This window comes from Notamacropus eugenii, chromosome 1, assembly GCF_028372415.1.
Source record: "Notamacropus eugenii isolate mMacEug1 chromosome 1, mMacEug1.pri_v2, whole genome shotgun sequence".
Classification (NCBI taxonomy): domain Eukaryota; kingdom Metazoa; phylum Chordata; class Mammalia; order Diprotodontia; family Macropodidae; genus Notamacropus; species Notamacropus eugenii.
Window position 1 is genome coordinate 66,374,050 of NC_092872.1, and position 25,981 is coordinate 66,400,030.

General features: G+C 38.2%; 1 protein-coding gene across 10 annotated transcripts in view; it reads right to left on the bottom strand.

Annotated features, from left to right (window-relative positions):
* Positions 1-25,981, bottom strand: part of PRUNE2 (prune homolog 2 with BCH domain) — a 321,110-nt gene that overhangs the window by 14,985 nt on the left and 280,144 nt on the right. For 5 of the 10 annotated variants that reach the window (XM_072604867.1, XM_072604861.1, XM_072604843.1 and 2 more), the window contains exons 12-17: positions 20,360-20,533; positions 12,518-12,620; positions 11,727-11,858; positions 11,414-11,500; positions 3,015-3,113; positions 173-208 (exon numbers count right to left, since the gene is read on the bottom strand). In XM_072604867.1, coding sequence (XP_072460968.1) covers positions 173-208; positions 3,015-3,113; positions 11,414-11,500; positions 11,727-11,858; positions 12,518-12,620; positions 20,360-20,533 — 631 coding nt within the window. The other 5 variants (XM_072604894.1, XM_072604886.1, XM_072604875.1 and 2 more) reach the window with 3 other exon arrangements.

Here is a 25,981-nt window from a genome sequence, read left to right on the forward strand (position 1 = left end):
GAAGGTGGACCTCAACAGCTTTGAAAGGGAGAGAGACAGGTGACAAACACACAACAGGACATAGGGATGGCTTCCTTTCAGTGGCAGCTTGTTGAGGTCACCTACAAGTGAAAGACTGGTTTGTACACACATAGAAAGAGACCAGCATTAACAGCAGAAGAAAGCATTTTACCTCACACTTCTCTTATAAGATTTCTCTTCATCGTACCTTACAAGATAAAAACGAATGCAATGAGGACAGTGAGTACACAGATGAAAAAGGTGACAGGTACAAATACATCTTAAAAGAGTAGGTTCTTTTTGTCAAAATGTGGGGGAATATCTAAATTTCCATATTCATTTTAGGAGGGAACAGAGTTGCCCAGACCTATTTCATGGGGGGTACAGGGGAGAGTGCCCCCATGTGAAAACTTGCTGCATCATCTTTGGACCCTCCACTGATGCAAACAGCTTATCTGTACCTTAGAAACCTAGAGAGATCACTGGGACATTATGGGACTTGTCCAGGATCACAAGACCAGCGTGTATCAGAGACTTGAATTCAAGTCAGTCCATCTAATAATCATTTATTAAATATCTACTACATGCCAAGCACTATACAAAGATCTGGGAATACAATTAATTTTTTTAAAGAACCCTTTCCCTATTTACTATACCATGTAGTTTTTTGTCAAATTAATCATCTTCTGGAAAACTGGAGAGAAATAGTAAATTGAGGAATTATCAAAATGCTCTTAGTTTAATTATAAGCTCTACTTAAAATTAAGCAACTTTCTGCCTCATTCAAGTCTAACTTGAGAATCTGTGAAGCTGAGAGTCTCTAGTTCAATATAAGTTTAAGAAACTAGTTGCTGTGTTATTCTCAGTGTTAGGGAGAAGCGGTACCCTCAGATAATCAGAAAACTGAACAACAGATAAAATGAGGTAAAAGTTCTGTGAAAATGGGAGGGAAGGAAAATTTTGAAGGTGAAGTGGATAACGGAAATGATTCTATGTGAACAGGGATGGAAATTCCCATAAAAGATCATACATTAAAAGTTCATTTTTTTTTCTTTCTTTTGGAGAAAATATTCTCTAGTGAAATCCTTACTATAGATCATACATATCACCTTGGAAATCTGTGGTGAAGAGTTTAACTCCTTCTCAGTGGTGAATGCTCATATATGAGCTTAGGATATCACATCACAGTGCCTTCCCAAAAGTATCAAATGTAAAACTTTTACTAGTACTTTTAAGGGCTAATATTTATTGAACTAGAAGGAAGAATTGTGGACCATCCCTCAAATATGAAGATGAGTTCAATTGATTCATCAGCAGGAAGGCACCTTATTCTATCATCACATTTCTATTCTATGTATATTTTTGCTTGTTAGGTATATTTCTTGTAAGCCAGAGATCGTGGGGTTTTGTTTTCTTATCCAATCTCTAACTCTCTTTCATTTTATTGGATTATTTAATCCATTAACATTGAAACATATATAATCCATAAACATTAAAGTAATTAATGTTTAATTTATATTTTTCCACTATTTGTGGCTCTAGTATCTTTTAAATTAGTACTTTTAGTTTTTGTTCTTTGAACTTGCACTTTGGGTGATTTTTTTTTCAGTTACTGGGAAAAGGTATTTTTTACCCTTCTCCAATCAGGTATTCTCCTGGTCCTCCTTATAACTAATGGAACAAATTTCCAAGACAAATGGCCAAGTCTTGGGGTCTCAATCTTTGACTATGTGACAAAATTATGAAAATTATGATCTTGGCTTCATTAATACCATGATTGTACCAGCTAAGCTAACTGGCCAAAGAGAAATTTGTCAGCACAATCATAAGTCCAACGAGGGTTATAGCATATTACTTCCATGGCTGAATTTTGGGACAGAAAGACTAAACATATCTCCCTTGTGTCCTGTTGTTCTAGACAGACATTTCCATGACAGTTTATGGAAGGTGTTATTAACCTGGGGTCCATTAACTTAAAAAAATAACTTAATAACTACACGACAATATAATTGTTTTCTTTTGCAATCCTGTATAGCTTATGAATTTTAAAATGTTATTTTAAAGAATCCAAAGGCCTCACCAGAGTGCCCAAGGGAACTATGATGCACAGAAAAGGGTGGCTCTAATTTAGAGAATGGACCTTTGAGCAGGCTGATTTAGGTTTTTAGACCTGGAGGGGAAAGTAATGCGTACTTGTTAGTTTCTCTTTTCTTGTCCAACTCTAATCCAATTCACAAACCAAGTAACCAGACACACAGGAAATAGAAAAAACAATAACATCACACACACATAATGATGTAGGTTTGCAACGATGACCCAAATATGGATAGGTCCAGCTCATGGTGTCTATGACTTTAAATGTCACTTTCAAGTCTCTTGTCCCAGGCACCACAAGCTTAGGCATCTTTCACTTTTTTTTTGCAGTTGTGACTGAGACCATCCTTCACCATGCTTTAGTCTTTTACAGGCTGCTGCTGTTGCATCTTCTGAACTGCCCCAAAGTGGGCATGGGAACATTTTCACCCATCATCCCATCTGCTATTTGGCAAATATTACATCATTACTTTTTCATCTGAAGAGAAGTCATAAAATGAAATAGGGCTTTAGAAGAGAAGAGGAGGGTTCTTCACAATTACTAAAGAATTGAGGGGCTGTTAAATTTTTTCAGACAATAAAGACATGAATGCTAAGCTAAGACACTAATAATATGTCTGCAGGAAGACAAAGTTGAATTGAAAATATTTAGATTTATACTTTCTATAAAAGTGACAGTTAAGTTAGGAATGAGTTTCATGGACAGGGTAATAATTTAACATAATATCATCTAGAAAGAGATTTTAAAGACAAAGAACAGTTAACTATAGGTTATGAGGAATAGTACAGTGATAGCAGGAACTTTAATAAATATGTACATGTCTAAAAGATCCTTTCCTCTGTTATTTCAGAATGTTTCTTAATCCTCTTTCATAACACCCATTATTTCTTACCACATTTTCAAAGTATTCAGGACTTACTTGATGATACTTTCTGGGATATGGACACATTCCATTGGGATCAGCTCACTGAGCTCTGATAAGGTGCTGACATATTGTATTTTGCTGCTGAATTTTGAACTGTCAAAGGGAGAGAGAGAGATAGATGGAGAGAGAGAGGGAAAGAGAGAGAGAGAGAAAGAGAGAGAGATTGATTGATTGATTGATTGATTATGGGTCACTCATTCACCAAAAACCCAATCTTAAAACTTATGTGGAATTCATTTGTGATGATGAAACTTCACTAAACATAAAATTTATATTTAACACGCCCATAATCACCCATGCCCACAATATGAAAAAGGTACCAGTATTTCCCAAATTTAGGCAGTCAGGTGGCACATATAATGCCAGGCCTGGAATCAGGAAGACTCATCTTCCTGAGTTCAAATCTGGCCTCAGACATTTACTAGCTGTGTGACACTGGGCAAATCATTTCACCCTGTTTGCCTCAGTTTCCTCATCTGTAAAATGAGCTAGGGAAGGAAATGGCAAACCACTCCAGTATCTTTGCCAAGAAAACCCCAAACAAGGTCATAAAGAGTCTGAAATAATTGAAAAATGACCGAACAAGAAATTTTCCAAAACAAATATGCTGAAAATTTACCTCCCTTCAATTGCAAATTCAGAAAATCAAATGAAAACTAATAAAAGAGAGAAATAAAACTATGCCTTTTGGATCTAGAATCTTGGATCATGTTTTAGAATCTGAATGCTAAAAGATGACATTAGATATGGCCTCGAAGCGGGGCTCTTCTGATTGTATTTCTTTCTAATGGTCAATTAATTTTGTAGATATTTTTAAAAATGATGTACAGGAAAGGCTACAGTAGACACATTTTGCTTTAAAATCACTGTTCCACCTTAAAAAAATTATTAGCTAGTCATGCTATATTTAAAATGATGATGTAAGACCTAATGTGCGTTTGTGTGGGACCTCTGGTAAATCACTTTATCCCTCTGGGTTTCAGTTGGCTTATCTGTTAAATGAGGGAGTTGGACTAAATTATCCTGAGTGTACCTTCCAACTCTGACATTCTGTCTTTCCTTGATTCTATCCTTAACATAGGGGCACATCAAATTTTCCCTCCAGATAAAAATGCAGAGAGCAGTAGGACCCAGGAATTCTTCCTCAGCAAGTAACAAATTCTCTGTGCCAAAAGTGTTAACCTTCCTAGCTTCTTGGGGAAAAAAAATCCATTTTCTTTATTATTATTGTATTTTATTTATTTTCTGTGTTCTACAATCACTTCCACATATCTTAGATTTTTTTCCCTTCCCTCCCCACCTTCCCACTCTCTCCCTGAGACAGCATACAATTTTATGTAGGTTTTAAACATACATTCCTGTTAAATACATTTTCACCTTAGTCATGTTGAATAGAAGAATTAAAATGAATGGGAGAAATCATAAAACAAACCAAAACATAATACAAAAGAAAATAATCTGCTTCATTCTGTGATCAAATTCCATAGTTCTTTCTCTGGATGTGGAAGACATTTTGCCTTAAGAGACCACTGGGAATCATTAAAGTCCTTGCATTGCAATGAAGTACTAAGTCTACCAGAAAAATTCCTCACACTCTGTGGTTGTTGTTGTGCACGAAGTTCTTCTGGTTCTGCTCCTTTCACTCAGCATCAGTTCATATAAATCTTTTCAGGCTTCTCTGAAGTCTTCCTGTTCATCATTTCTTATAGCACAATAGTATTCCATTACATTCATATACCATAATTTATTCATCCATTCCCCAGTTGATGGGCATCCCCTTGACTTCCAGTTTTTGGCCACTACAAAGAGTACTGCTATAAATATTTTTGTACATGTGGGACCCTTTCCCATTTTTATGGTCTCTCGGGGATACAGTCCTAGAAGTGGTATTGCTGGGTCAAAGGGTATGCAAAAAAATCTATTTTCTTTTGTCACTTAGTTTACCATGCCAAGCCTTCTCTAGACAAGGGGTTTTTAAGCCGGGATCTGGGAACTTTAAAAAACATTTTTATAACTGCACTTCAATGTAATTGACTTCCTTTGTGGTGCTATATATTTTATTTTATTAATTTAAAAGCACGATTCTGAGAAGTCTAGGACACAAAAAGTGTTAAGAACCCACACTTCTAGACCAGCTTACTAAGGGTGGGATAGTACTTCCTTTTATTTTATTTTTGCAAAGGGGAAAATACCTTTGTGGCTACTCTGTTGAGAAATTGCTAAAGTTCCTTTTAAAAAGAATGACACTAATTTTCTCTTATTTTTTGCCTTCACAGCTTTCAAATGATCATGTTGGAGGAACCAAAGTTCAAAAACAGAGTGTAACAATTAGAATTAAGTTACACATATCTTTCAGTAACTAAAAATGATTGTTCGATTTTCTTTTCAAGTTGAATAAGGATCCAAAGGAGCTTTTTTGGTTTCATATTAAAGGGCAATCCCAGACTGCTGGGGGAATCTGGGAATGATTGCATATCATACTGCCTGTTACAGTGTCCTGGGCAAGGGCAAACATCTTTTCCCTTTGCTCAACTGCTTTGTATTCTTTTTCCTATGATTCAAAAAGATAGAATTTATATTTTTATAGATTTCAGGATAAGGGAGTATGGCGGCATCCTAGCTAAGAATTCCAACTAAGCCCGAAAGTGGACACTGCACAGAGCAATGTCCAGTAGGGACTGTGGATCCTACTCAGCAGTATCTAGCAGAGTCAGTGGTTCAGTGCAACAGAGCCCAGTCGTTCCCCTTAGAGATTATGAAACCAACAATTAGACTAGTGCAATGACATGTGTTCACATTCATGCATTGTGTATTTGCGGGAAAGTGCCTCAGGTTTATGAGGGAAATGTTTTGTTGCTATTTTTCTCATTAAGCCATTTCATTAAGTGCCCCTAGTTGATTTAAAAGTATATTCTTGGATGGGGGCTCATTAGTTACTGTTCTAGGAGTACACACCCACAGAAAAACTTAAACCTGAATTCGTACCACATTATAGGGACCAGCCATGTGAGTTGGAACATCCCAGATACTACAGCAGAAACACTGGATAGTTATCAAGTATGTATTACATGTATATATTACAAGTAAGTATGTATTACATACAAGCACTTTTATGTAATAATCTCAGTGATAAATAAAGCATCTAAAATGAAAATTTTATGGAGGTCATGGTCTGCCATGAACCTTTGGGTTTCATTTTCCTGTATACGTATCCATGATATACTTTCTGGAGTTGTTTGGTGTTGACACTGGATACCTAGCTAGAATGGGATCTGGTTAAAAGCTGTGATGTTTCTCATTCGGCTCTCAAAAGTAAATACTATCATAACCATTTTTTAGGGATGTCAGGGGTGAATCAAATAACATTGGGTTCTATTTCTTCTCTATTTATTCTTTGAATTTCTTCAAACTGGTTTACAGCAAATTTTCCTAAAATTTAGAATCTCAATCATAGGACTACAGAATTGGGATTCAAATGGGAGCTCAAAAATAATGTATTTAAACCCCATAATTTCATAGATTAAAAAAAAAAGACTCAGAGAGATTAGGGAAATTGCCTAAGGTCTCACCACTAATTAGTGACTACTCAGACTCATCTCCCTGATCTTCTGACAGCTAGTTCAAGAGAGACATATTTAATGTTATATTTATTAGACTTCCTGAATAGTCCCTTGTCTGAGACAGCTAGAATAGACTCTCCTCATACTGAAAAGAAAAGCAAGTTTTGGATGGACTAGTACTTCCTACTCCACACCACCCCAAATGTATATTTGGGGATAGGATGGTTTAGAAAAGAAAGGCAGATTTGGAATTTAATTTTGAAGAAAAAGGGTGGAGGGTTCACTTTTAAGTGGTTTCCGTCTCCATACTAGTATACCAAGCTTTTCTTTGCCTTTGAAAAGGGAATGAAATCAGGAGTCTTTATCCCACACTTTTCTGAAGGCAAGAAGTCTCATATGAGTTGTGTCACTTGGCTTCATTTGTTTGTTTTTCATTTGGAAGGGGTCAAAGTAGAAAGGTCAGCTCTATCTAGTCATTTTTTAGGACTATACACAGATTTAGTTAGTTCCTACTAGTTAAGTGGCATATAGCTCTGGGCCTGGAATCAGATTCATCTTCCTGCTTTCAATTTTGACCTGATATTTACTGCTGTGTCACCCTGGGCAAGTTACTTCTTAACCCTGCTTGCCTCAGTTTCCTCATCTGTAAAAAGAGATGCAGAGGGAAATGGCAAACCATTCCAGCATTTCTACCAAGAAAACCCCAAATGTCATCACAAAGAGTCTGATACAACTGAAAACAACTCAACAACAACAACGACTCCTTTGTCATCCTCCCTCCCTCTTTTAATTCTCACAAGGCTGAAATGTGGCTTGTTGAGGCAGAGTACGGGGTAAGAGGGAGTATCTGATAGAACTTTTGTTTTGTCTTTACAAAAGACTCCATGGTGGTATCTCCATAGAGTAAGTATTTTTGCTGCTGCTTCTGGGATTTGTAGGCATGGATGCCCAGAGAGATAGGTGGTCTTGATAAGTTTAGAGAGCTGTGAACTTTGGGGCAAGGATACAAAAAAATCAGGGCTCACAGGAGCTCTTATTTAGAGCTGGAAGAGTCCAGAAGTCATCTAGTACCACCCTCTCATTTAACAGATTAGCAAATAGGCTGAAACAAGTCGGTTGCCTAAAGTCACACAGCTATTAAAGTGTAAAGTCAAGATTTTAACCCCGATCCTCTTGCCATAAAATCCAATATTCTTTCCCCAGATGCATAATCAAGAGAGGAAATTCAATCAGATTCCAGCCAGCAGTTTATTTTCAAACATCACTCCTATATGCCCTCTTCTGTCCTCTGACACTACCACCACCCAGATGCAGACTGTTATCACCTCATACCTATGCTGTTCAATAACCTTTTGGTTGGCTGCCTGAGTCTCAAGTCTTTCCCTATTGCAATCCATCCTCTACTTAACTATCAAAATGATCTAAAATTGCAGATCTCACCACGTCTCCCTTCTCTTTACTAAATTTCAGTGGCTCCATTTTGCCTTTAAGATCAGATATAAAATCTTTCACTTGACTTTTAAACCCCTTCTTTCCTCTCCATTCTTCTTACAGTTAATTTTCCTCCACATTCTCTGCAGTCCAGCAACTTTGACCTCTTTGATGTTCCTAGACAAGGCCTGCCACCTCCTAACTTCATGCCTTTTCACTGACTGTCCTCCATGCACTGAATTCTCTCCCTCCCTGTCTCTCCTCTTGGTTTCCTTCAAGTCTCAGCTTAAATTCCACCTTCTGCAAGAAGCCTTTCCTTGTCCCCCTTAGTGCCAGCACCTTTGTTTTGAGATTATTTCCAAATTATCCTGCATATATCTTGGTTGTACATGGTTTACATGTGCCTCTTACAGGCTGTGAGCTGTTTTTGCCTTTCTTTGTATTATCAGTACCTAAACATAATGACTGCCACATAGTAGACCCTTGTTGTCCAGACTTCAAAGAGGCTAAGTGTTCAGACTTGAGGTGAAAGACAATTACACTGATGATCCCAGTTTGCATTTGGGAGCCACAGTGGGTGATGCTCTTTGGTAGCCAAGAAAATGCGGGAGAATATGAAATGTATTTTAGAGTTAGAGTTTCTCAATATACTTGGAGTTAGCTATATTGTCATATTCCACAATAATTTAAGAACTAGCTGAGCCAAAAGGGAATTCTTTGGGTTGGTTCAGATATGTATGACTTATCTGTGTTTGCCACTCTACTGGTCTACCTGTCATTGCTTTCTTTATTGAGAGTCTCTAATGCTTTCAATGGGGCAGCTAGGTGGTGCAGTGGATACAGTGGTGGGTCTGAAGTCAAGAAGACTCATCTTCCTGAGTTCAAATATGGCCTCAGACATTTACTAGCTGTATGATCCTGGGCAAGTCACTTAACCCTGTTTGAACCTCAGTTCCTCAGTACAAAGAGCTAGAGAAGGAAATGACAAACCACTCCAGTATTTTTACCAAGAAAATCCAAAATGAGGTCACGAAGAGTTAGACACATATGAAACAACTGAACAACAAAAATGCCCTTCAAGCTGACTTGAATTATTATTTGATAAGTAAAAAATAGTTTTTTAAAAAGTTATGAATACTAAGCATTTATTTTTCAAGACATATTTTGCTGGTCTCTAATAATTATAGACGTAGAATTATTAAACAAACACCAGTTAATAAATATCACTACTATTGTTTGTTTTTGTACAGAGTGAACTTTTAATAAGCTCATTAGGGCAAATTAATTGCTCCATTTTAACCATAAAGTTATGGATATTTTAAAGAACAAATATGTAGAAGAGGGAAGACATAACAAAAATATGTAAATGCATACAGAAGAGATAACTGTAAGTTCTTTCAGGAATCATTTCTCAGAATGTTTCCTGGACATCAACTCATGACAGAATTATGAAAATGAAGAGGGCTTTCTGGAGATTACCTAGTACAAATCATGATAATAAACAAGGCTACATTCCAGGAACATGTTTGTCTACCCTATTTTTTAAAGAACCCCATAAAATAGGATTTCATGCTCTCTTAATCAAATTTTCTTAGTTCTTACCAAGCTTTTCTAAAATGCACTTCTCCATTTGTGACTTGTACTGTTTACCTCTAAATCTGGAGGCTCTATAAAGTACTCACTTAGTAGCACTCTATAAAGTACTCACTTCCTTATTAAAGTACTCACTTATTACTTTCTGTTCATAAATATTTCAGTTGTTTTTCAATATGTTTCTTCTCCCTAATGCCATATAATTTCAGGAAACCAAGATTTTCTTTGTCTTCAAGTGGTTACTTTTTCTTTATCATCTACCATTCCCTCTCTTTTCTCCAAAATGTCATAGTAATTTTACTCTGTTGATAATTTTTAACTTTAAATGCTGCAAAGAAGAGCCTTAGTGCCTACGGTGTGCTACAATCAGTTCCTTCTAATGGCAGAAAGTTGATTATTAAATTTTCGGTGTGAGCTTTACACTTTGGAGGCTGGAAATGCTACAATTCAGGGCTTGATTTATTGTCCTGTTGATTGTCGACTTAAGAAAGGGATAATAATGCAGATTAAATTTAGAACTTTGTTGTCTATACTTATTGGTTTTCTTTCCTGAAGAACTGGTTGTTAAATATTTACCAGGACACCTCTGATCCACTGTTCGTTTCTTGTTTCTGTTAGCCTATTTTGTGCCAGACTGAGGGGCTTTTTCTGGGTCTTGTTGTTGGGGGTGTAAGCTCAGTTCCATGTGGACAGTCTTGGGCAGGTAAAGGTGAGGACTTCTAAACCTTAGAGTTCTCATGAGGCCCCCCAGGGAACAGCAGGGAATTGAGGTGTGAGACCGGGCTATCTCGTGCATTTCTGCCTCTTCCCGTGGGAAACGTGCTGGGAGAGAGCATCTCCGCCATCGAGATTGGCCCGGGGTCTGAGCACACCTATTGTTGTTTAACAGGCACGGTATTCAGGTGCAAACTATGCATCGGGAGAGCTTAAGTAGGGTCAGGAAAGCCTGAAGGCGCTCTTAGCACTGAGGGGCCCTTAGAGGACAGAAGGCCCCTCTTCCCTCTCTCCTCTCTTCTCTCTTCCTTCTCCCTTCTCTCCCTCTCCACTTCCACTTCCACTTCCATTCTCTTACTGTAAGATCTTTGCCTCCTTGGGAGATTCCTCTCTCCTCAGGAAGAGTTCCCCCTGCACATGTAACCAAGACCCTGAATAAAGCCTAACCCTTGCTCGACTCTGGAAAGTCTCTTCTCTCATACGTTTATCCAGTTTGGCCAGCCGAAGACCTGCGATAGGTAAGGTAAGACTCGGGTAGCCCTTAGGCCTCTAGGCCTGACATTGTGTTGTCAGATAAAGATCAGAAAAATGGAAGAAATCATAATTCTTAAATGATTTCTCAGTTCTGTGGGGGTTCTTTTGAACAGGCTAAAAGATCCTTTCAGAAAAGATTGAAATACATATATTTATACACACATAAATACAAATATATTTTTGAATGTATATATGTATGTATATACACACATACACATATATGTATATATTTTTGAGTGTATATATGTATGTATGTATGTATATACACATACACACATATACATATACATATATGTATATATTTTGAGTGTATATATGTATGTGTGTATACATATATACACACATACACATATACATATATGTATATATGTATGCATATATACACACATACACACACATACATACGTATATATATTTTTGAGTGTATATATGTATGCATGTGTATACATACATATACATATATATACATATATACGTACATATTTCTAAACCTGCTCTTTAAGATTTTAATGTGTGTGCATTCTAGGACTTTGAATAAAGAGAAATAAATAAAATCTCTACCTTATAAAAGGTCGTGTCACTGCAAGGATTGTTCTGATGAACCAAGAAGGGTGAACAATGATAAATGATTTCAAATTCTTCCTTAACCTATTTTGAAAAAAGGAAAAAAAAATTACTTCTCTCCCTTTTACCTTTTTTTTTTTAGAGGAAAAAGTCAATGTATCCCATAGAAAATACTATGTAATCTAGGAAAGACTTTAAGTCAATTAAAATCACAGTGGAAAGTGTGCAGATGTGAGAACATTCGATGAAGAAGTTAGCAATGGAGAGAAGGGAGAAGGGAGTCAAATGGAAAATAAATATTGTTGCATACCTTCTGTCAATCATCTGATAACATTTTTTCATCCAGCCTAGTCCAGGCATCTTCCTTCTTGGGGTAGCTCCATTCAAGTAGACTATCATATAATCTTCAGCTACCATCAGCTCCAAAGTACTTATTACATACCTAATCATTGGAAGAAAGAATCTTCTTAAAATTTTTCTATATAAAATCTCCTATCATATTTACACCAATTACCATTTTATTTAAGCATAAATATATGACACGCTTACAATCAGCCTGATTTTCCAGTATACTATTTAAAGACCTTCTAACATCTGATTTTAATAACTTTCAAAAAACAAAAACAAAATATGGCTATCATCTTGCAGAAAAATGAACATTAGTTTTAAATCATTATTATCATACTTTTAAAAACCATAGTCACACTAACCAGATTTGTGTATAAACCTGACTTTCAAAAATATACACAATTAAAATAATGAGGGAAGCTAAGATAGAATTAGTGGAATTAAAGAGAAATCCAGTTTTATTATCAGTGACTTAGAAATGGAGACTCAGGAAGAAAAATTATACTTAAGCCAAAAAATTTTTGTTGCAGATCTTCCTTATTCTGGCAAAAATGTTCAAAGGTTTTAAGTTCATTCTGTAGAAAAAGACTTCCTAAAATGTCCTTGCTGTACGAGCAGTGTACCTTGACAGGATTCCTCCTTTTACGTATCCCCAACTCATTTCCTTAAATTCAAGAGTATCCCATCTATCGTTCTGCGTTCACAGACATTCATTCAAAGCACTCTGTCATAGCGTTCACAAGCATCACTCACAGGAAAAGGTTTTCCATGACATAGTGGTAATCAGCCCGACTGCTGTCTGGCAGAAAACAGGCAGCAAACACAATGATGGCATTTAGACCATCCCCATAGTATCCTGCGGAACAAACAAAAAGACATTTGTAACCGAGAAAAAAATAAAACCCTTAACAAGATAATACTTAACAGAAAGGAGACCTGTGGTAGTTCTAGAATATGTGCGTATCCATACATCTATTCTGGGCTTTTTAAAGTTTGCAAACCACTTTGCAGATGCCATGTTACGTGACTCTCATAACAACTTTATCAAGTAAGGACATCCCCATTTTACAGATTAGGAAAAAAGGATCAGGGAGGCTGTGACTTGGCTGTGGTCACACGGATTCAACTCTTGCCTTTCGTTCTGTGTGACCAAGAGCACATTACTTAATGTCTCTGAGCCTTAAGTGACTCTAAGATGTACCTTAGGTACAGGTGTGGTGATTCTACGTTGAGGGAGGGAATCTCTGTGACCTTCTGTCAATAAAGTCACAGATGCTTCATGTACTGATACAGGAATGGAGACCAGACATGGGGTTTCATTGGGTTTTGTTTGTATTTTGGATGAGGAAATTCCCTCTACCAATGCAGGTCAGCACATTCTCTGCAACTTAAGAGTCTTAGAGAGCTGCCCTGAGCACTGAGAGATTAAGTGAATTGGCCAGGGTCACACAGTTAGTGGGTATCAGAAGCAGGACTGAATATCGGTCTTCCTGGGATAGGCTGACTTTCTAATTCACTACCTCTCCTATAAACATATATATGCATAAGTAAACATATATAGCTAGATAGATGTGCTTAAGTGGGACATGGAAAGCATAAACTTTTACCAAAGAACGGAAACCAAAAAAATAACTCAACCTAGATAGAATTGTAGAAAGGAAAGAAGTCAGCTAGCCATCCGCACCCTGCCCCCCCACCCCTCAATAAAGTCAAGGAAAAGGCTTTTGTTTCTATCACATTTATATACATTTTAAGGTTCATAAACATTTCCCCATGATATATTCTTGTGAGTTATGTTGCAAGCATCATTGCCCATATTTAACAGATAAAGAAACTGAGGCTGCAAAGGGAGACTTACCCATGGTCTTATAGCTAGTGTTAGAACCAGGATTTACCCCCAGGTTTCATGACTCGAAATTCAGCATTCTTTCCTCTACAGCACGTTGTTTTCCCCTACCATCTTTGTCTTTTTTATGCTACTACACATGAGCTGAGTTGAAGGGGAAACTTGGAAGATGAATTATGAAAGAATTCAATTCCTACCTATTTTGGTTACAGGTCATTTGTGAACTGGGAACAAAAACTGCCTTTCTTTTGGCTCCAGCTCCACTGGGAATACTCAGAATGAATCCATTAGTCATAGAATATGTGAGATATTCTGACTCATTTATTAATAACCATGGGCTTAAGTGTCTAGCCTATTAAAGAACTAACAGTGGGCTTAATGAAGGACTAACCATGGCCTGACTTTCTTTTATACTGGGGTTTTATGAGCCTTTGTGTTTCTGGAGAAATGAGAACTGGCTGAAGGTAGATGGAAGGTATGACGAGTAGGGGGCAAGGTAGAGATGCATTGAGAGTAATTCTGATAATTAGGGACAACACACATTTTCTGGACCAGACTTCATTTTGGTGAGCTCATAGATATTTTGAAATAGATTTATGAGAGTTGATTTTGTTACGGACTTGTGAGTACATTCATGTCGGGAACTCTAAGTATTTTAACTTTCTTTGCCTATACAGACTGTCAACTCCTCTGTGACTTACGGTCCTAAGAAAATTGCCCAGGGGCAATGAGAGGTTCAGTGACTTGCCTAGGATTACCTTTCAGAGGCAGGATCTGAAACTAGGCTTTCCTGGCTCCAAGAAAAGCCATTACACCATGTTCTTCTGTAAGACTTAGAAGAACAAATTCCAGAGAAGGCTAGGTCTGCACTCCTTGTTTCACACTCTTTCTCAGAATTTGGTGCTATCTTGGCCAATATCTATCAATGCTGAAAGCAAGGAAATTGGGAGTCTTCTATGAGGTCATATTTATCATGGACATGATTCAGACCTCACTTCTGTTTTTAAATGGATTTTGTTAAAGAATTATAAGCATTGGCATCAGCTTACCTCTGAATTAAAGTCCACTGGTAGGTAAATAACAATTTAATTATTAAATAAAGCTATTATCATAGTCCTTTGAGTGTGTGTAGAGGCCACACTTTAAAGCCTGATCTCACTGGTCCCTAATGAGTGACCCTGCTGCATCTCCTCAAAGCTCACAAATGTCTACAAGGAGGATTTCTGCCCATGAAAGTGAGCATGGGTTTGGGAGAACAGGGATCTCCTTGCTTGAAGGAGATGGGTACTTTTGATTCAGAAAACAGATTCTGAAGCTGGTCCTAAAGAGGACTGGATTGCCAAAAAAAAAAAAGATAGATGAAGAGTCCAATCCCTGGTCAATATTTAACTGTGTCTCTCATGTTTCCCCACAGCAGAATGAAGGCTTCTTGAAAGCAGGCACTACTTCTTTGTCTCTGTATGCTCAGTGCCCAGTGTAGGGTAATAGCTTTAAAATGTTTATTGAATTCGGTTGAAAATATATTGAAAAATATGTCTAAGTTCTTTATAAGATTTTGGTGCTGCCCACCATCCAGGCCAGAAGGTCACAGTTACCAAAACTGAAATCTGTGATGGAGGGCTGTCATAACTTCCTTCTTCTACTGTATTTATTCACTTTATACTTATGCCATATGTACTTGTTGCTTCTGCCTCTTAGGATATAAGAAAGGGAGCAGGGATGGTTTCATAAATTGTACTATATCCCTTGTCCCAAGCACAATGCCTGGCAAATAACAGATATTTAATAAATATTTCTACCAATTAATAATTCTACCATGGTTACAGACTTTTCTAAAAAAAAATTCTTTATAATATTTATATCTAAAACCAAATGAGGAGACTTATAGAAGATGTATTTTAAAGATATGTGTACCCTACATGCTAAACTCACTTCTTTAAATTTGTTTTTAGCAAGATTCTTTTCTGAGGCAAATTTTACTAAAGACATGCCTACCTAATACCCTAACTCTGAAGGCACAAAGCTTATATAATGAAGTCTCAGTTGAGAAATAGGGAGAAAAAAGCCTCAGAAATATTGAGTTACATTAATGTAGACCATGTTCGGGGCTGTAATATTTCTAACTTTAGAAAACAGTTTTAAAAGTATTTGGCTGGTTTTGGAGTCTTGGAATATTTACAAATTCAGAAAATTGGTGTCATTCTTGTCTTTTCTTTTCTGTTATCAGACAACTTCTGGGGTCATTAACAAAAACTAAGTCTGGAAATTACAGAAAATGTATCATAAGGGACATTAAATTTTAATTCAACATATATTTCAACGTTCTTTTTGTAATAAAGTTGTGTGCGTTTTATCTCAAAGTATGTAGCTGACAAAATATTTATGGTTCACCTAAACTACTCCATTGTCCATTCTTGTGTTATGCAATGAATATATGTTCTCTTTGTTGCTGTTCGGTCATTTCGATAGCTTCTGAGCCCATCTGAGGTTTTCTTGGCAAAGACACTGGAGTGGCTTGCCATTTCCTTCTCCAGGTCATTTTACAGATGATGAACAGAGGCAAGCAGGGTGAAGTGATTTGCTCAGGGTCACACAGCTAGTAAGTGTCTGAGGCCAGATTTGAACTCAGGAAGCGTTCTTACTTCAGGCCCAGCACTCTATCCAGTGAGCCACCTAACTGCCCAACATGTTCTCTTAGAAAAGGGGTATTGAAATGGATAAACGAAGGCTAATTCTTTCTTGTACGTTTGTGCTCCAAGTGAGATAAAATGAGAAAGGAACAGATGCGAAGGGGAGGGAGAGGAGAGATGAGATAGGAGAGAGATAAGAATATAGAGAGGGAAGGGAGAGAGACAGTAGAAGGTAGGGAAAAGAGAAAGAGAGGGAGAGAAAAGAGGAGAGAAAGAAATAGAGGGAAAGGAAGAGAAGAGGGAGATAACTGGGAGAAAGAGGCAGAGGGAAAAAGAGAGAAAGAGAAAGAGAGGGGGGAGGAAGAGAGAGAGAGAGAGAGAGAGAGAGAGATTTTCCACAAGAAAGATTTTCTTTTGTACTAAGTGATAGTAACGTCTTTAATCATTTGGCAATCTTTCAAGTAGCAATTCCTGGAATATTGGAATAACTACTTTCAAAATCAGAGCTAAACCTTCAATTCACACTGTAAAGTATACAGTATGACTTAAATAATGCTAGCTGTTGAAACTACAATTCGGCCAATGTTTGGGGCAGCTTTTTTTTTTAAATTTTTTGAACATCTCTCCGTTCCATTAACAAGAGGAGTGGACAAATGCATTTCCGGAGGCCCAGGGATGAGCCCCTCCTGAGGCTCCTCTTAAACTCTACCAGCCTTACCTGCAGCAAAGGGAAGCATGAAAGGAATGTAACACAAGTTTGCTGGCCAACAGTGGGCATGGAGAGAGAAGAAAGGATGTCACAGTCTCACACCAACACATACACACGCACACACACACCAGCAGGTAAGTTTTCTCCTCAGATCGTGGGGATCATTTTCCAGGAGCACTGCACAGATTACCTGAATCTCCTAAAATGAAATGAGAGGTAAAAACAAAAAAGGAAACCCCGTGTTATAAATCTTGGGACACTTTCCCCCCTTAGTTCTTCATTTAAAGAACTTCCCATTCTAAATACAAAAGAGCTGACCCTCACCTCAACCTGCCCTGTCATATAGTGAATAAGACTGACAGAAGAAATTACATATAGTGCATTTTTTTCATTCTGTTCTTTTAAAAGGAGGGCAAAGATTATCAGTGATGAAAGATACTCAGATAATGTCATTCACACGTCTTTCCATGGGCCGTGGCCTTTGGTGTGGTCTGGATGCTGCAGGCTCTGATAACAAATGATATAAATTGTACAAAGTGCCCCACTTTGCAGTTTGACATAGGCCTATAACTCTTTATAAAGGGCATCTTCATACTACTACAACTACTTTATATAGTGTCGTAAGGTTGATTTATATAATGAATTGTTTTATCATTTTTATAAGGTTTATACAATGTTTTAAGGTTTGCAAACTTTCGCATACCTCATTTCATTTTTTTCTCATCTAGGCCCTTTCCAGTATGTCCTTCAATTATCATTACCCTTACTTTTACAGATGAGAAATTAATGACATGTCCACAGTCATACAACCAGCAAGTTTTGGAGGTGGCATTTGAACTTATCATCCTGACTCCAAGTCTAGCATTTGACCCAATATACTAAACTGTCTCTCCATAGAACAGAGGACCATTCGAAAGAAAGACGTACTCAAGGAAGCACTGATTTTCAGACTTTCATAAGGAATCATCAGGATTAGTGGAATCCATTCATCAGCTTTTAGCAAGACTGCCTCACTTGGGTAGGTTTGAAAGTAACTAATGAAAGTGTTTTACTCACGGAGCAGTAAGGATGTTCCCCTTATTAGAAAAGGGCAAAAGGTATGATAACACAGATGCACAAATTCAAGGATGTGTGGGGCCAAAAGAATTACATGCAAGTGGCCTGGAGAAAGGTGAGGAGTCAAGGAGAGGATAGGATGCCTTCTCATGGAAATGAAACAAAAAAGACAGACCAAAAAAAAAAAGTCAACAGCACACAAAGAAAAGGATTAAATGCAAAAGAAAGTGATAGGGCTCAGCAAACCAGGTTATTCTGATGGTTTAAGAAAGTGTCAGCCAGAAGCAAGGATCCTTTCAGAGTCCAGTAAAGGAACAAGCAGAAACTCATGACCTGCACATGAATTCTGCTACCATTCTAGACTTAGGTTAATGTCACCTGATTTTTAGTGTTGAAACTGGGTGAGTATGGAATGTCCATTGTGATTCATGATCTTGGTTACTGATAAAGACTGTTTTCCTTAGAGCTGGACTTCTTAATCTTGGGTATGTGGATAGATTTCAGGGAATCTCTGAACTTAGATGGGAAAAAAATTATATATTTATTTTCACCAACCTCTAACGGAAATTGAACATTTCTTTCCACTATGAATTTAAAAAAACAACATTATTTAGAGAAATAGTTTATAGGTTTCACCAGTCTGCCAAAGGGATTGTGATATACACAAAAGGAAGCCTTTGCCTTAGAAAAACGCAGCTATCAGCTTAAGAAGTGAGGGGGACAAGATATTTAAGTACAGGCTATCATCTTTGAAAGGTGATAGTCAAATTGTGCCTTCCTCATAAGTACACAAGATTTGTTGTAGCAGAGGTCCTCTTCTTGAGAACTTAAGTTGGTACACATCTCAAAAAATTGAATCCACTGAGAAATCTGGGAGTATCAGAAAACAAACTTTATAAAGAAGGGGACTGTGTATTCTCTGTCTCCCTTATGGCAGTTTGGTACTATGCATCAAACCATGAATCACTGGCAGGGATGACAGCATTACTAGACATCTGTGCTCAGTTGGCATAACTACTGTTACTGGCCCTTTTCATGGTATCTGTATTATTCCTGAGATAAAGTATCTTTTTCATGTTTTTGTGAACTGAATCTGTGATTGGTCCCTCAACCAAGGCAAATTGGGTAATTTTACCTGTGACTGACCCCTCCATCAAGTCACATCAGCAACTCATCTGTGCCTATAGTCTTAGGGACACCAGAAGCATTGAGACTTCAGGTAATTTTCCCAGGGCTTAGACAGTCAGTATGTTTCAGAGACAGGACTGAATCCAGGTACTCCTGGTTCCAAGGTGATTTTCTACCCTCTACACCACACTGTCTCTCAAAGCACCCTTAAAAGTAGTAAAAGCTTTGAATGGAACACCAAAGGTCTACCAGTAGAATGGAATTCTACTTTTAAAATTCAACTTCCTTTTATTCTGCTAACCACAGGCAGAAAAAAGGACGCAGGAGCTTCTGGTGTCATGCCAAGATACTGCTCTGTGTTTGTGAAAGATGAGAGAATTTAGGGAACAATGATTACATGGCAAGCTCACAATGAAGTCATTTTTTTTTTCATGAACAGCTGGGCTAGTTGGAAAACTACCTAAAGGCTGCTGTTGGAGGAAGCCATGCTGTAGAAAAACCAAGGCTGCAAAGATTTCAGTGTTAAATGCAGACACTTGTGCTCAATTAGCTTCATCTGCATTCCAAATTAACCAAGGGCACACAGGCGATGGCAACCCCAGAGAAACACTACAAAAGCAACATAGAGCTCATCTTCTATTTGGGACCTCTTTCAAAAAGGAGTGCCGTTTGACCAGGGAGCTGCTGCTGCCATGCACAGAGAATTAAGGTAGCTTATGGAAAAGCACTCTTTGCGTGGAAAATAACTGTCAGGGTTAAGCATATAAACAGCTTTCTGAAGCGTGTGAAGGGGATCCAGAAGGCTCTTTTTTTTTTAATCGTTTTAATGCAAGAGAATTTGGTGTAAATATCCTAGAATATTATACTCAATAGTAGTGCATTCACAGAAGCTCAAAAAGTGTTCCTACATGCTCTTAGGCATTCAAGATCCTGCTCCCACCTAATGCATATGAATTCTGTTGAGTAGTGATGGCACAAGATAATTACCTGTTCTGCAACAACTCAGGGGTAAGGGACATAGTCATGGTGTATTTAGTGTGCAAACAACATTTTCACTTGAGAAGCTTCCCTTCCCTTCTCATCAGCCCTTCAGCTCCACATTAAGACTAGGGGTTTTGAGATATGATGATGCCACCAAAGGGAAAAAGAAAATTATCTCCCTTCATGGAAATATGACTTTGCCATCTCATTTCTCCCTTTCCAAACTTCCCTCTTGTATTCCCTACCTCCATGAGAAATGACTCTTTTGTAAGGCTCTATAACTTTCATGTCAATCCTTTGCTCCTGTTCTCCAATCACGACGGTCCTCCATAACCGATTGTCCTCCCGCTCCTCCTCAGCAGTGTATTCTGGGATGGACTCTGCCTCCTGGCCAGAATCTTGGAGGGCTGCTGGGTCCTCTGGGAGAAAAAAAAAAGCACAAACAGGTATGCTTTCAGAACAGAGGTTAGGGATTGGGAGTGATATTGCACAAGACAGCTGAATGACTGATTATAAACTCATCAATGGCCTTCTATATTTTATTTATAGGCAATATGACATAATGGAAAGAATCCTGACCCTGCAGTCAAAGGAGATGGGTTCAAATCTTGCCTGTGGTACTTACTACCAATGTGACCTTGGATAAGTCACAACCTGTGTGGGATTCAGCTTCTCTATCTATAAATGTAGGTGTGGAACTAGTTAACCTCTATGGTCCCTTTCAACCAGATATCTTATGATCCTATGAGCTCAACCATTACCCCACCACCATTTTTAGTAAATAGCAGGTGTTTCATAATAATTGACTGAGTTGTTGAGCAGCCAAATCCATCACTCATATCCTAAGATAGATCTAGTGGAGGGGCCCTATCTTAGTAGTGACCCATCAAGGTCTAAAGCCATACCAAGTCAATCTGATCCTGAGAGACGGAGATAATATTACTGCCATGGGTTTAAGATCAGCATGACCTTGGGATCTCTAGAGAGACCCCAAATTGTAGGCCTACCCTTACTTAGATCCAAATTTATTTGGAATCAGCTCAATTTTATGGGGTATTTTGGAAAGAGAGGGACATGGGACCAGGACCAGCCCTGAATACTGTCCCCAGCATTGCTGCTAACAGGTATGAATACCTGGGGATGGGGAGGAACAAAGTAGGGTGCAGGTCTGAGCCAACAACACAGAGATCAAAGATCTAAGAGTCTCTTTGATCTTCATGTTTGAGTTTTGTTGAATGCATTTCTTTTACTAGTAGGAATGAATTCAACAAAACTCAAACATGAAGATCAAAGAGACTCTTAGATCTTTGATTTTGTTACAGTAGGGCCCTGCCTTCCTCATACACACAAAGTGTCCACTGAATTTTTAAATTCTTCATTTAACCATTTTACTTCCCTCCCCTCAATCTAATATTCTCTGTCTTCTCATGTTTTTTCATAGTTTCAACCAACAAGCATTTATTAAGCACCAACTATGTGCCAGGCAATGTGCTAGACCCTAGGCACACAAAAATAGCAAAGGATGTTTCTGCCTTCAAGGAGCTTATTATATTTTATTAGAGGGAAATAATACATACTGATGTAACAAAATGCGAGGTAAATACAAAATAATTTTAGGAGGCACTAATAGCTTGGAGGTTGGGGGAATCAGGAAAGAATTATGGCAGGGAGCACTTGAGTTGCATTTTGAGAGGACCTAGGGACTCTAAAAGTAGAAATAAGGAGGGAGCTCATCACATAGAGGTAGCCAGTGAAGAGGCACAGAGACAGAAGATGGAAAAGGGAATTGGCTTATTTGGCTGGACCAAAGAGTATATAAAGGGGTATAATGTATAACAAGGCCAGAGAGATAGCTTGGAACTATATTGTAAGTGCATCATTAAGTAGGGGGTGGTGATGACACGATTGGACCTACATTTTAGGAAAATCGCTTTAGTGGCATCCTTCCTGACAAGAAGAGGTATTAGATTGACTACCAAACTAAAGGTCTGCAGAGCTGTTGTGCTGATCTCATTGTTACATTTGTTACTCTTCCATTTGAACTGTCTTAGGAAGAATCTCAGGATCACCTGGCAGGATGAGGCACCAGACACTGAAGTCTTTGCTCAAGCTTAATAGCCAAATATTCAAACTGTGCTTCAGAGACCACAACACTCTGAAGTTGGACTGGCCACATTGTTCAAATGCAAAATGTCCGCTTGCCAAAAAGACTATTTTATGGAGAACTTGCTTGGGGCAGGCCATCACATAGTGGCCAGAAGAAGCGATACAAGGACACTCTTAAGTTCTCTCTCAAAAACTTTGGATTTACCTGCGCAACATGAGAGACACTGGCACAGGACCGCTCAGCATGGCGTGCCCACATCAAAAAGGGTGCTGTGTTCTTTGAACAAAGCAGAATTGAGACAGCACAAAGTAAACGCAGGATGCCCAAATTTGGGATATTCACCTCAAATATTCACACGGACTATCTGTGCCCAACCTGTGGTAGAGCATTCTGAGCTCGTATTGGTCCGATCAGCTACAGTCAGACACACTGAAATTTCATTTTCTCATGGTGATGTCATTTTGATCCTCTTTGAAGATGGATAACAACCAACCAATCAACTGCATGTGACAATGTGAAACCCTCTTTCCTGATATCATTTGCTTTGGTATTTTAGAAACTATCCTAGTTCTTCTCATTTATTTTTCTGTATTTTTCTCCTCTTTATCTCTTAGCTATGATTGTACCTAAAGTATTGTCCTTAGTCCTCTCAATACTTTCTCCCTTAATCATCTCAACTGCTGCCTGGATTTAATTATCGCTTTTGTGAATGGTTTTCAAATCTGTTTCAAATCTCCACTGATGAGTCATCAAATGGTGGATACAGGGTTGACTTTGGAATCCAAAGACCTGGATTCAATTTCTGCCACTGACACATGAATTGCCACATGAAATCACAAATCTGTGTGTGTGTTTACACACACACACACACACACACACACACACACACACACACACACACACACACACACACACACACACACACACACACACACCCCTAACCCCATTCTTTCCCAGGTGTTCCAGTCCTGTATTTCCAACTGCATAAGAGAGATGATCACCACCTTAACAATCCTGACATGAAAGGGAAACAACAGTGTACTTGAGAAGGAAGCTTTGCAGAAGTAGATTCCCAAGCATCAATGTTCCAAATTCCAAATTCTGTTTTGAGCTGTAAAGGCAGCTGAGTGGTGCAGTGGACAGGATTCTGGACCTGGAGTGAAGAGGATCTGAGTTCAAATCCAGCCTCAGACATTTACCAGCTGTGTGACTCAAGATAAATCTCTTAACCCCTGTCTACCTCAGTTTCATCCACAAAATGGGCTAATGATAATAGCAACCTATCTCCCAGGGTTGTTAAGAAGACCAAATACAATAGTATTTGAATAGCATTTTGAAAATCTTCCAAAGTACCATATAAATGGTATATGGCATATAAATGCCATAACTGTTATTATTCACTTGCCAGTAATGAATCAGTTAAGTTCTGCCTACAGAGAATGTTCCACAATCTATCTTATAATAATAGCATCCAAATTTATTTAGAGTTCTAAGATCTGCAAAGCAACTTATACACATTCTTTTTTATTTAATTCAGCTATCTTGTGAATAGGCCCCATTATTTTCTCCTTTTTATAAAAGAGGAAACGGAGGCTTTTCCCCCAAGTACCTACAGCTGGTAAGAATCTGAGGACTTGAATACAAGTCTTCCTGGGTCTTGCCTGGCACTCTAACCACTCTACTCCATGGCCTCTGAAGTCTGCAGCAATTCCTCTACATTAGGTGCAAATCCTATACCCATCCTTCTATTTCCTGAATTTTTATCAGTGATCTTCCAATCAATACTGCTCTCCCAGACACTCACTTGACTCAATTCATTCAAATCCTAACATATTTTACCATGTCTTTGGAACCCCCAAACTATTGTCAGTTCATTCCACTGTTACTCTGAACCTTTCCAACCAACATTCAATTCCACCTTTTCACTCTAACCAAACCCTAGCTCTTCCCTGAGGAAACATATCTTTAGCTATCCTTCCTTTCTACCACCCCTCCTTCTCCTACTATATTTGGAGGTTATCCTTCTTACCCTTTCCAGCTCACAGGACCAAGAGGCAGGGAGCACCTGGTCTCCTCTTTTATCTTTCACTGTTTCTAACGTTTAAATCTCATTTCTAGGAAAACTCCATCACCCAATTTCTCTGCTCCTACTCTAAATGCAAGAGCCCAGAGATGGAGATCTTGAAACTGAACTGACTTTACCCAGGATAAATTATTGTTATATCATCCCAACTGGGCCTTCATTACTCCTTGACAATCCACTTGATCTATGGCAATTCCTTATTTACCTTCCTGCCACCTCTTTATTAAATCCTTCATTCTTTCTTCTCATTGTTATTGTATATATAAAATGAGAAAATATTTGCAAAGCACTTTGCAAAGTTTAAAGTGCTACATAATGGCTAGCTATTATCATTATTATTAACCCTATTTTCCCTGATACTTATTGCACTTGACTTAGCCTCCTACTTGCAAAGAGGATTGAGGCTGACATGCATTTCTTAAACTCTGCCCTTCTATTCCTCAAAATTCTTCATCATCAAGACCTGCTCTCTCCATCCCTCTGGTCATAGGTGAAGAAGATATCTTTACTGCTCACTAAAGCTCAACCTGTGTCCTTATTCTTTCCTACCAATACTAGTCCAGTGGAAAGAGCCCTGAATTTAGTTTTTGTAGTTGTTTTTTAGTCATGTGTGACTCTTTGTGACTCCATTTGAGGTTTTCTTGGCAAAGACAGTGTAATGGTTTACCATTTCCTTCTTTAGCTCATTTTACAGATCAGGAAATTGAGGCAAACAGGGTTAAATGACTTGCCCAGGGTCACATAGCTAAGAGTGTCTGAGGCTTGATTTGAACTCAGGCCTTCCTGATTCCAAGTCTAGCATTCTATCCACTATGCTACCTAATTGGACTCAAAATTCAGCTCTACTGCCTATCATGTGTATTACCTGGGAGACATCATCTAACACTCTGCCCCTCAGTTTCCTCGTGAGGAGAATGAAGAGATTGGCTAAATTACTTTTAAGACTGTTTCAGGCTGTAAATCCTTTTATCCTATGACTGTGTCCCCTCAGTTGTTCTTTCTCTCTCATGAAGGAATCTTCAATCTCTGCTTTTTTACTGCCTTTCTCTCACCTGCCTACAAATTCTCTCATATTACCTCATTTTTTAAGAAAAATTATTCCTCAATTCTTTTATCTCAAGAAGCTACTACCTCATCTCTCTCTTCCTCACTAAACTCCTTTCAAAATTATATATTATATGTGTGTGTGTATATGTATATATAAAATACACACACACACACACACATACACATATGTATGATTCACCTTTCTTACCACCCATACACTTCCCCAGACTCTTACCACTTGGCTTTCTAACCACTCTACTAAAAAGTTCACCTGGGACTAAATCCAAAAGCATTTTCCCTCAGTTTTTAACCCCTTTTGATTTGTTTTGTAGCTTGTGATACTACTGACCATTCCCTTTTCCTATAGGATATTCTGATTCTAGCCTATCTTTTTAGGTTTTCACCTTTTTTTCCTTTAAGATCCAGCCAAACTAGCCTGGTCTGCTATACTGACATCCCATTTCCCATCTCTGGGCGTTTCAACAGGTACCTCTGTTCCTGGAGGGCTTTTCTTCTATCTCCTTCATGGAAACCCTAGCTCACTTCATGGTTTAGGTTGGCTCCTGATATGCAAATCACATTTTCTGGATTTCCTATGAAGAGAAATGATTTTTTTTCTCCTATATTAAT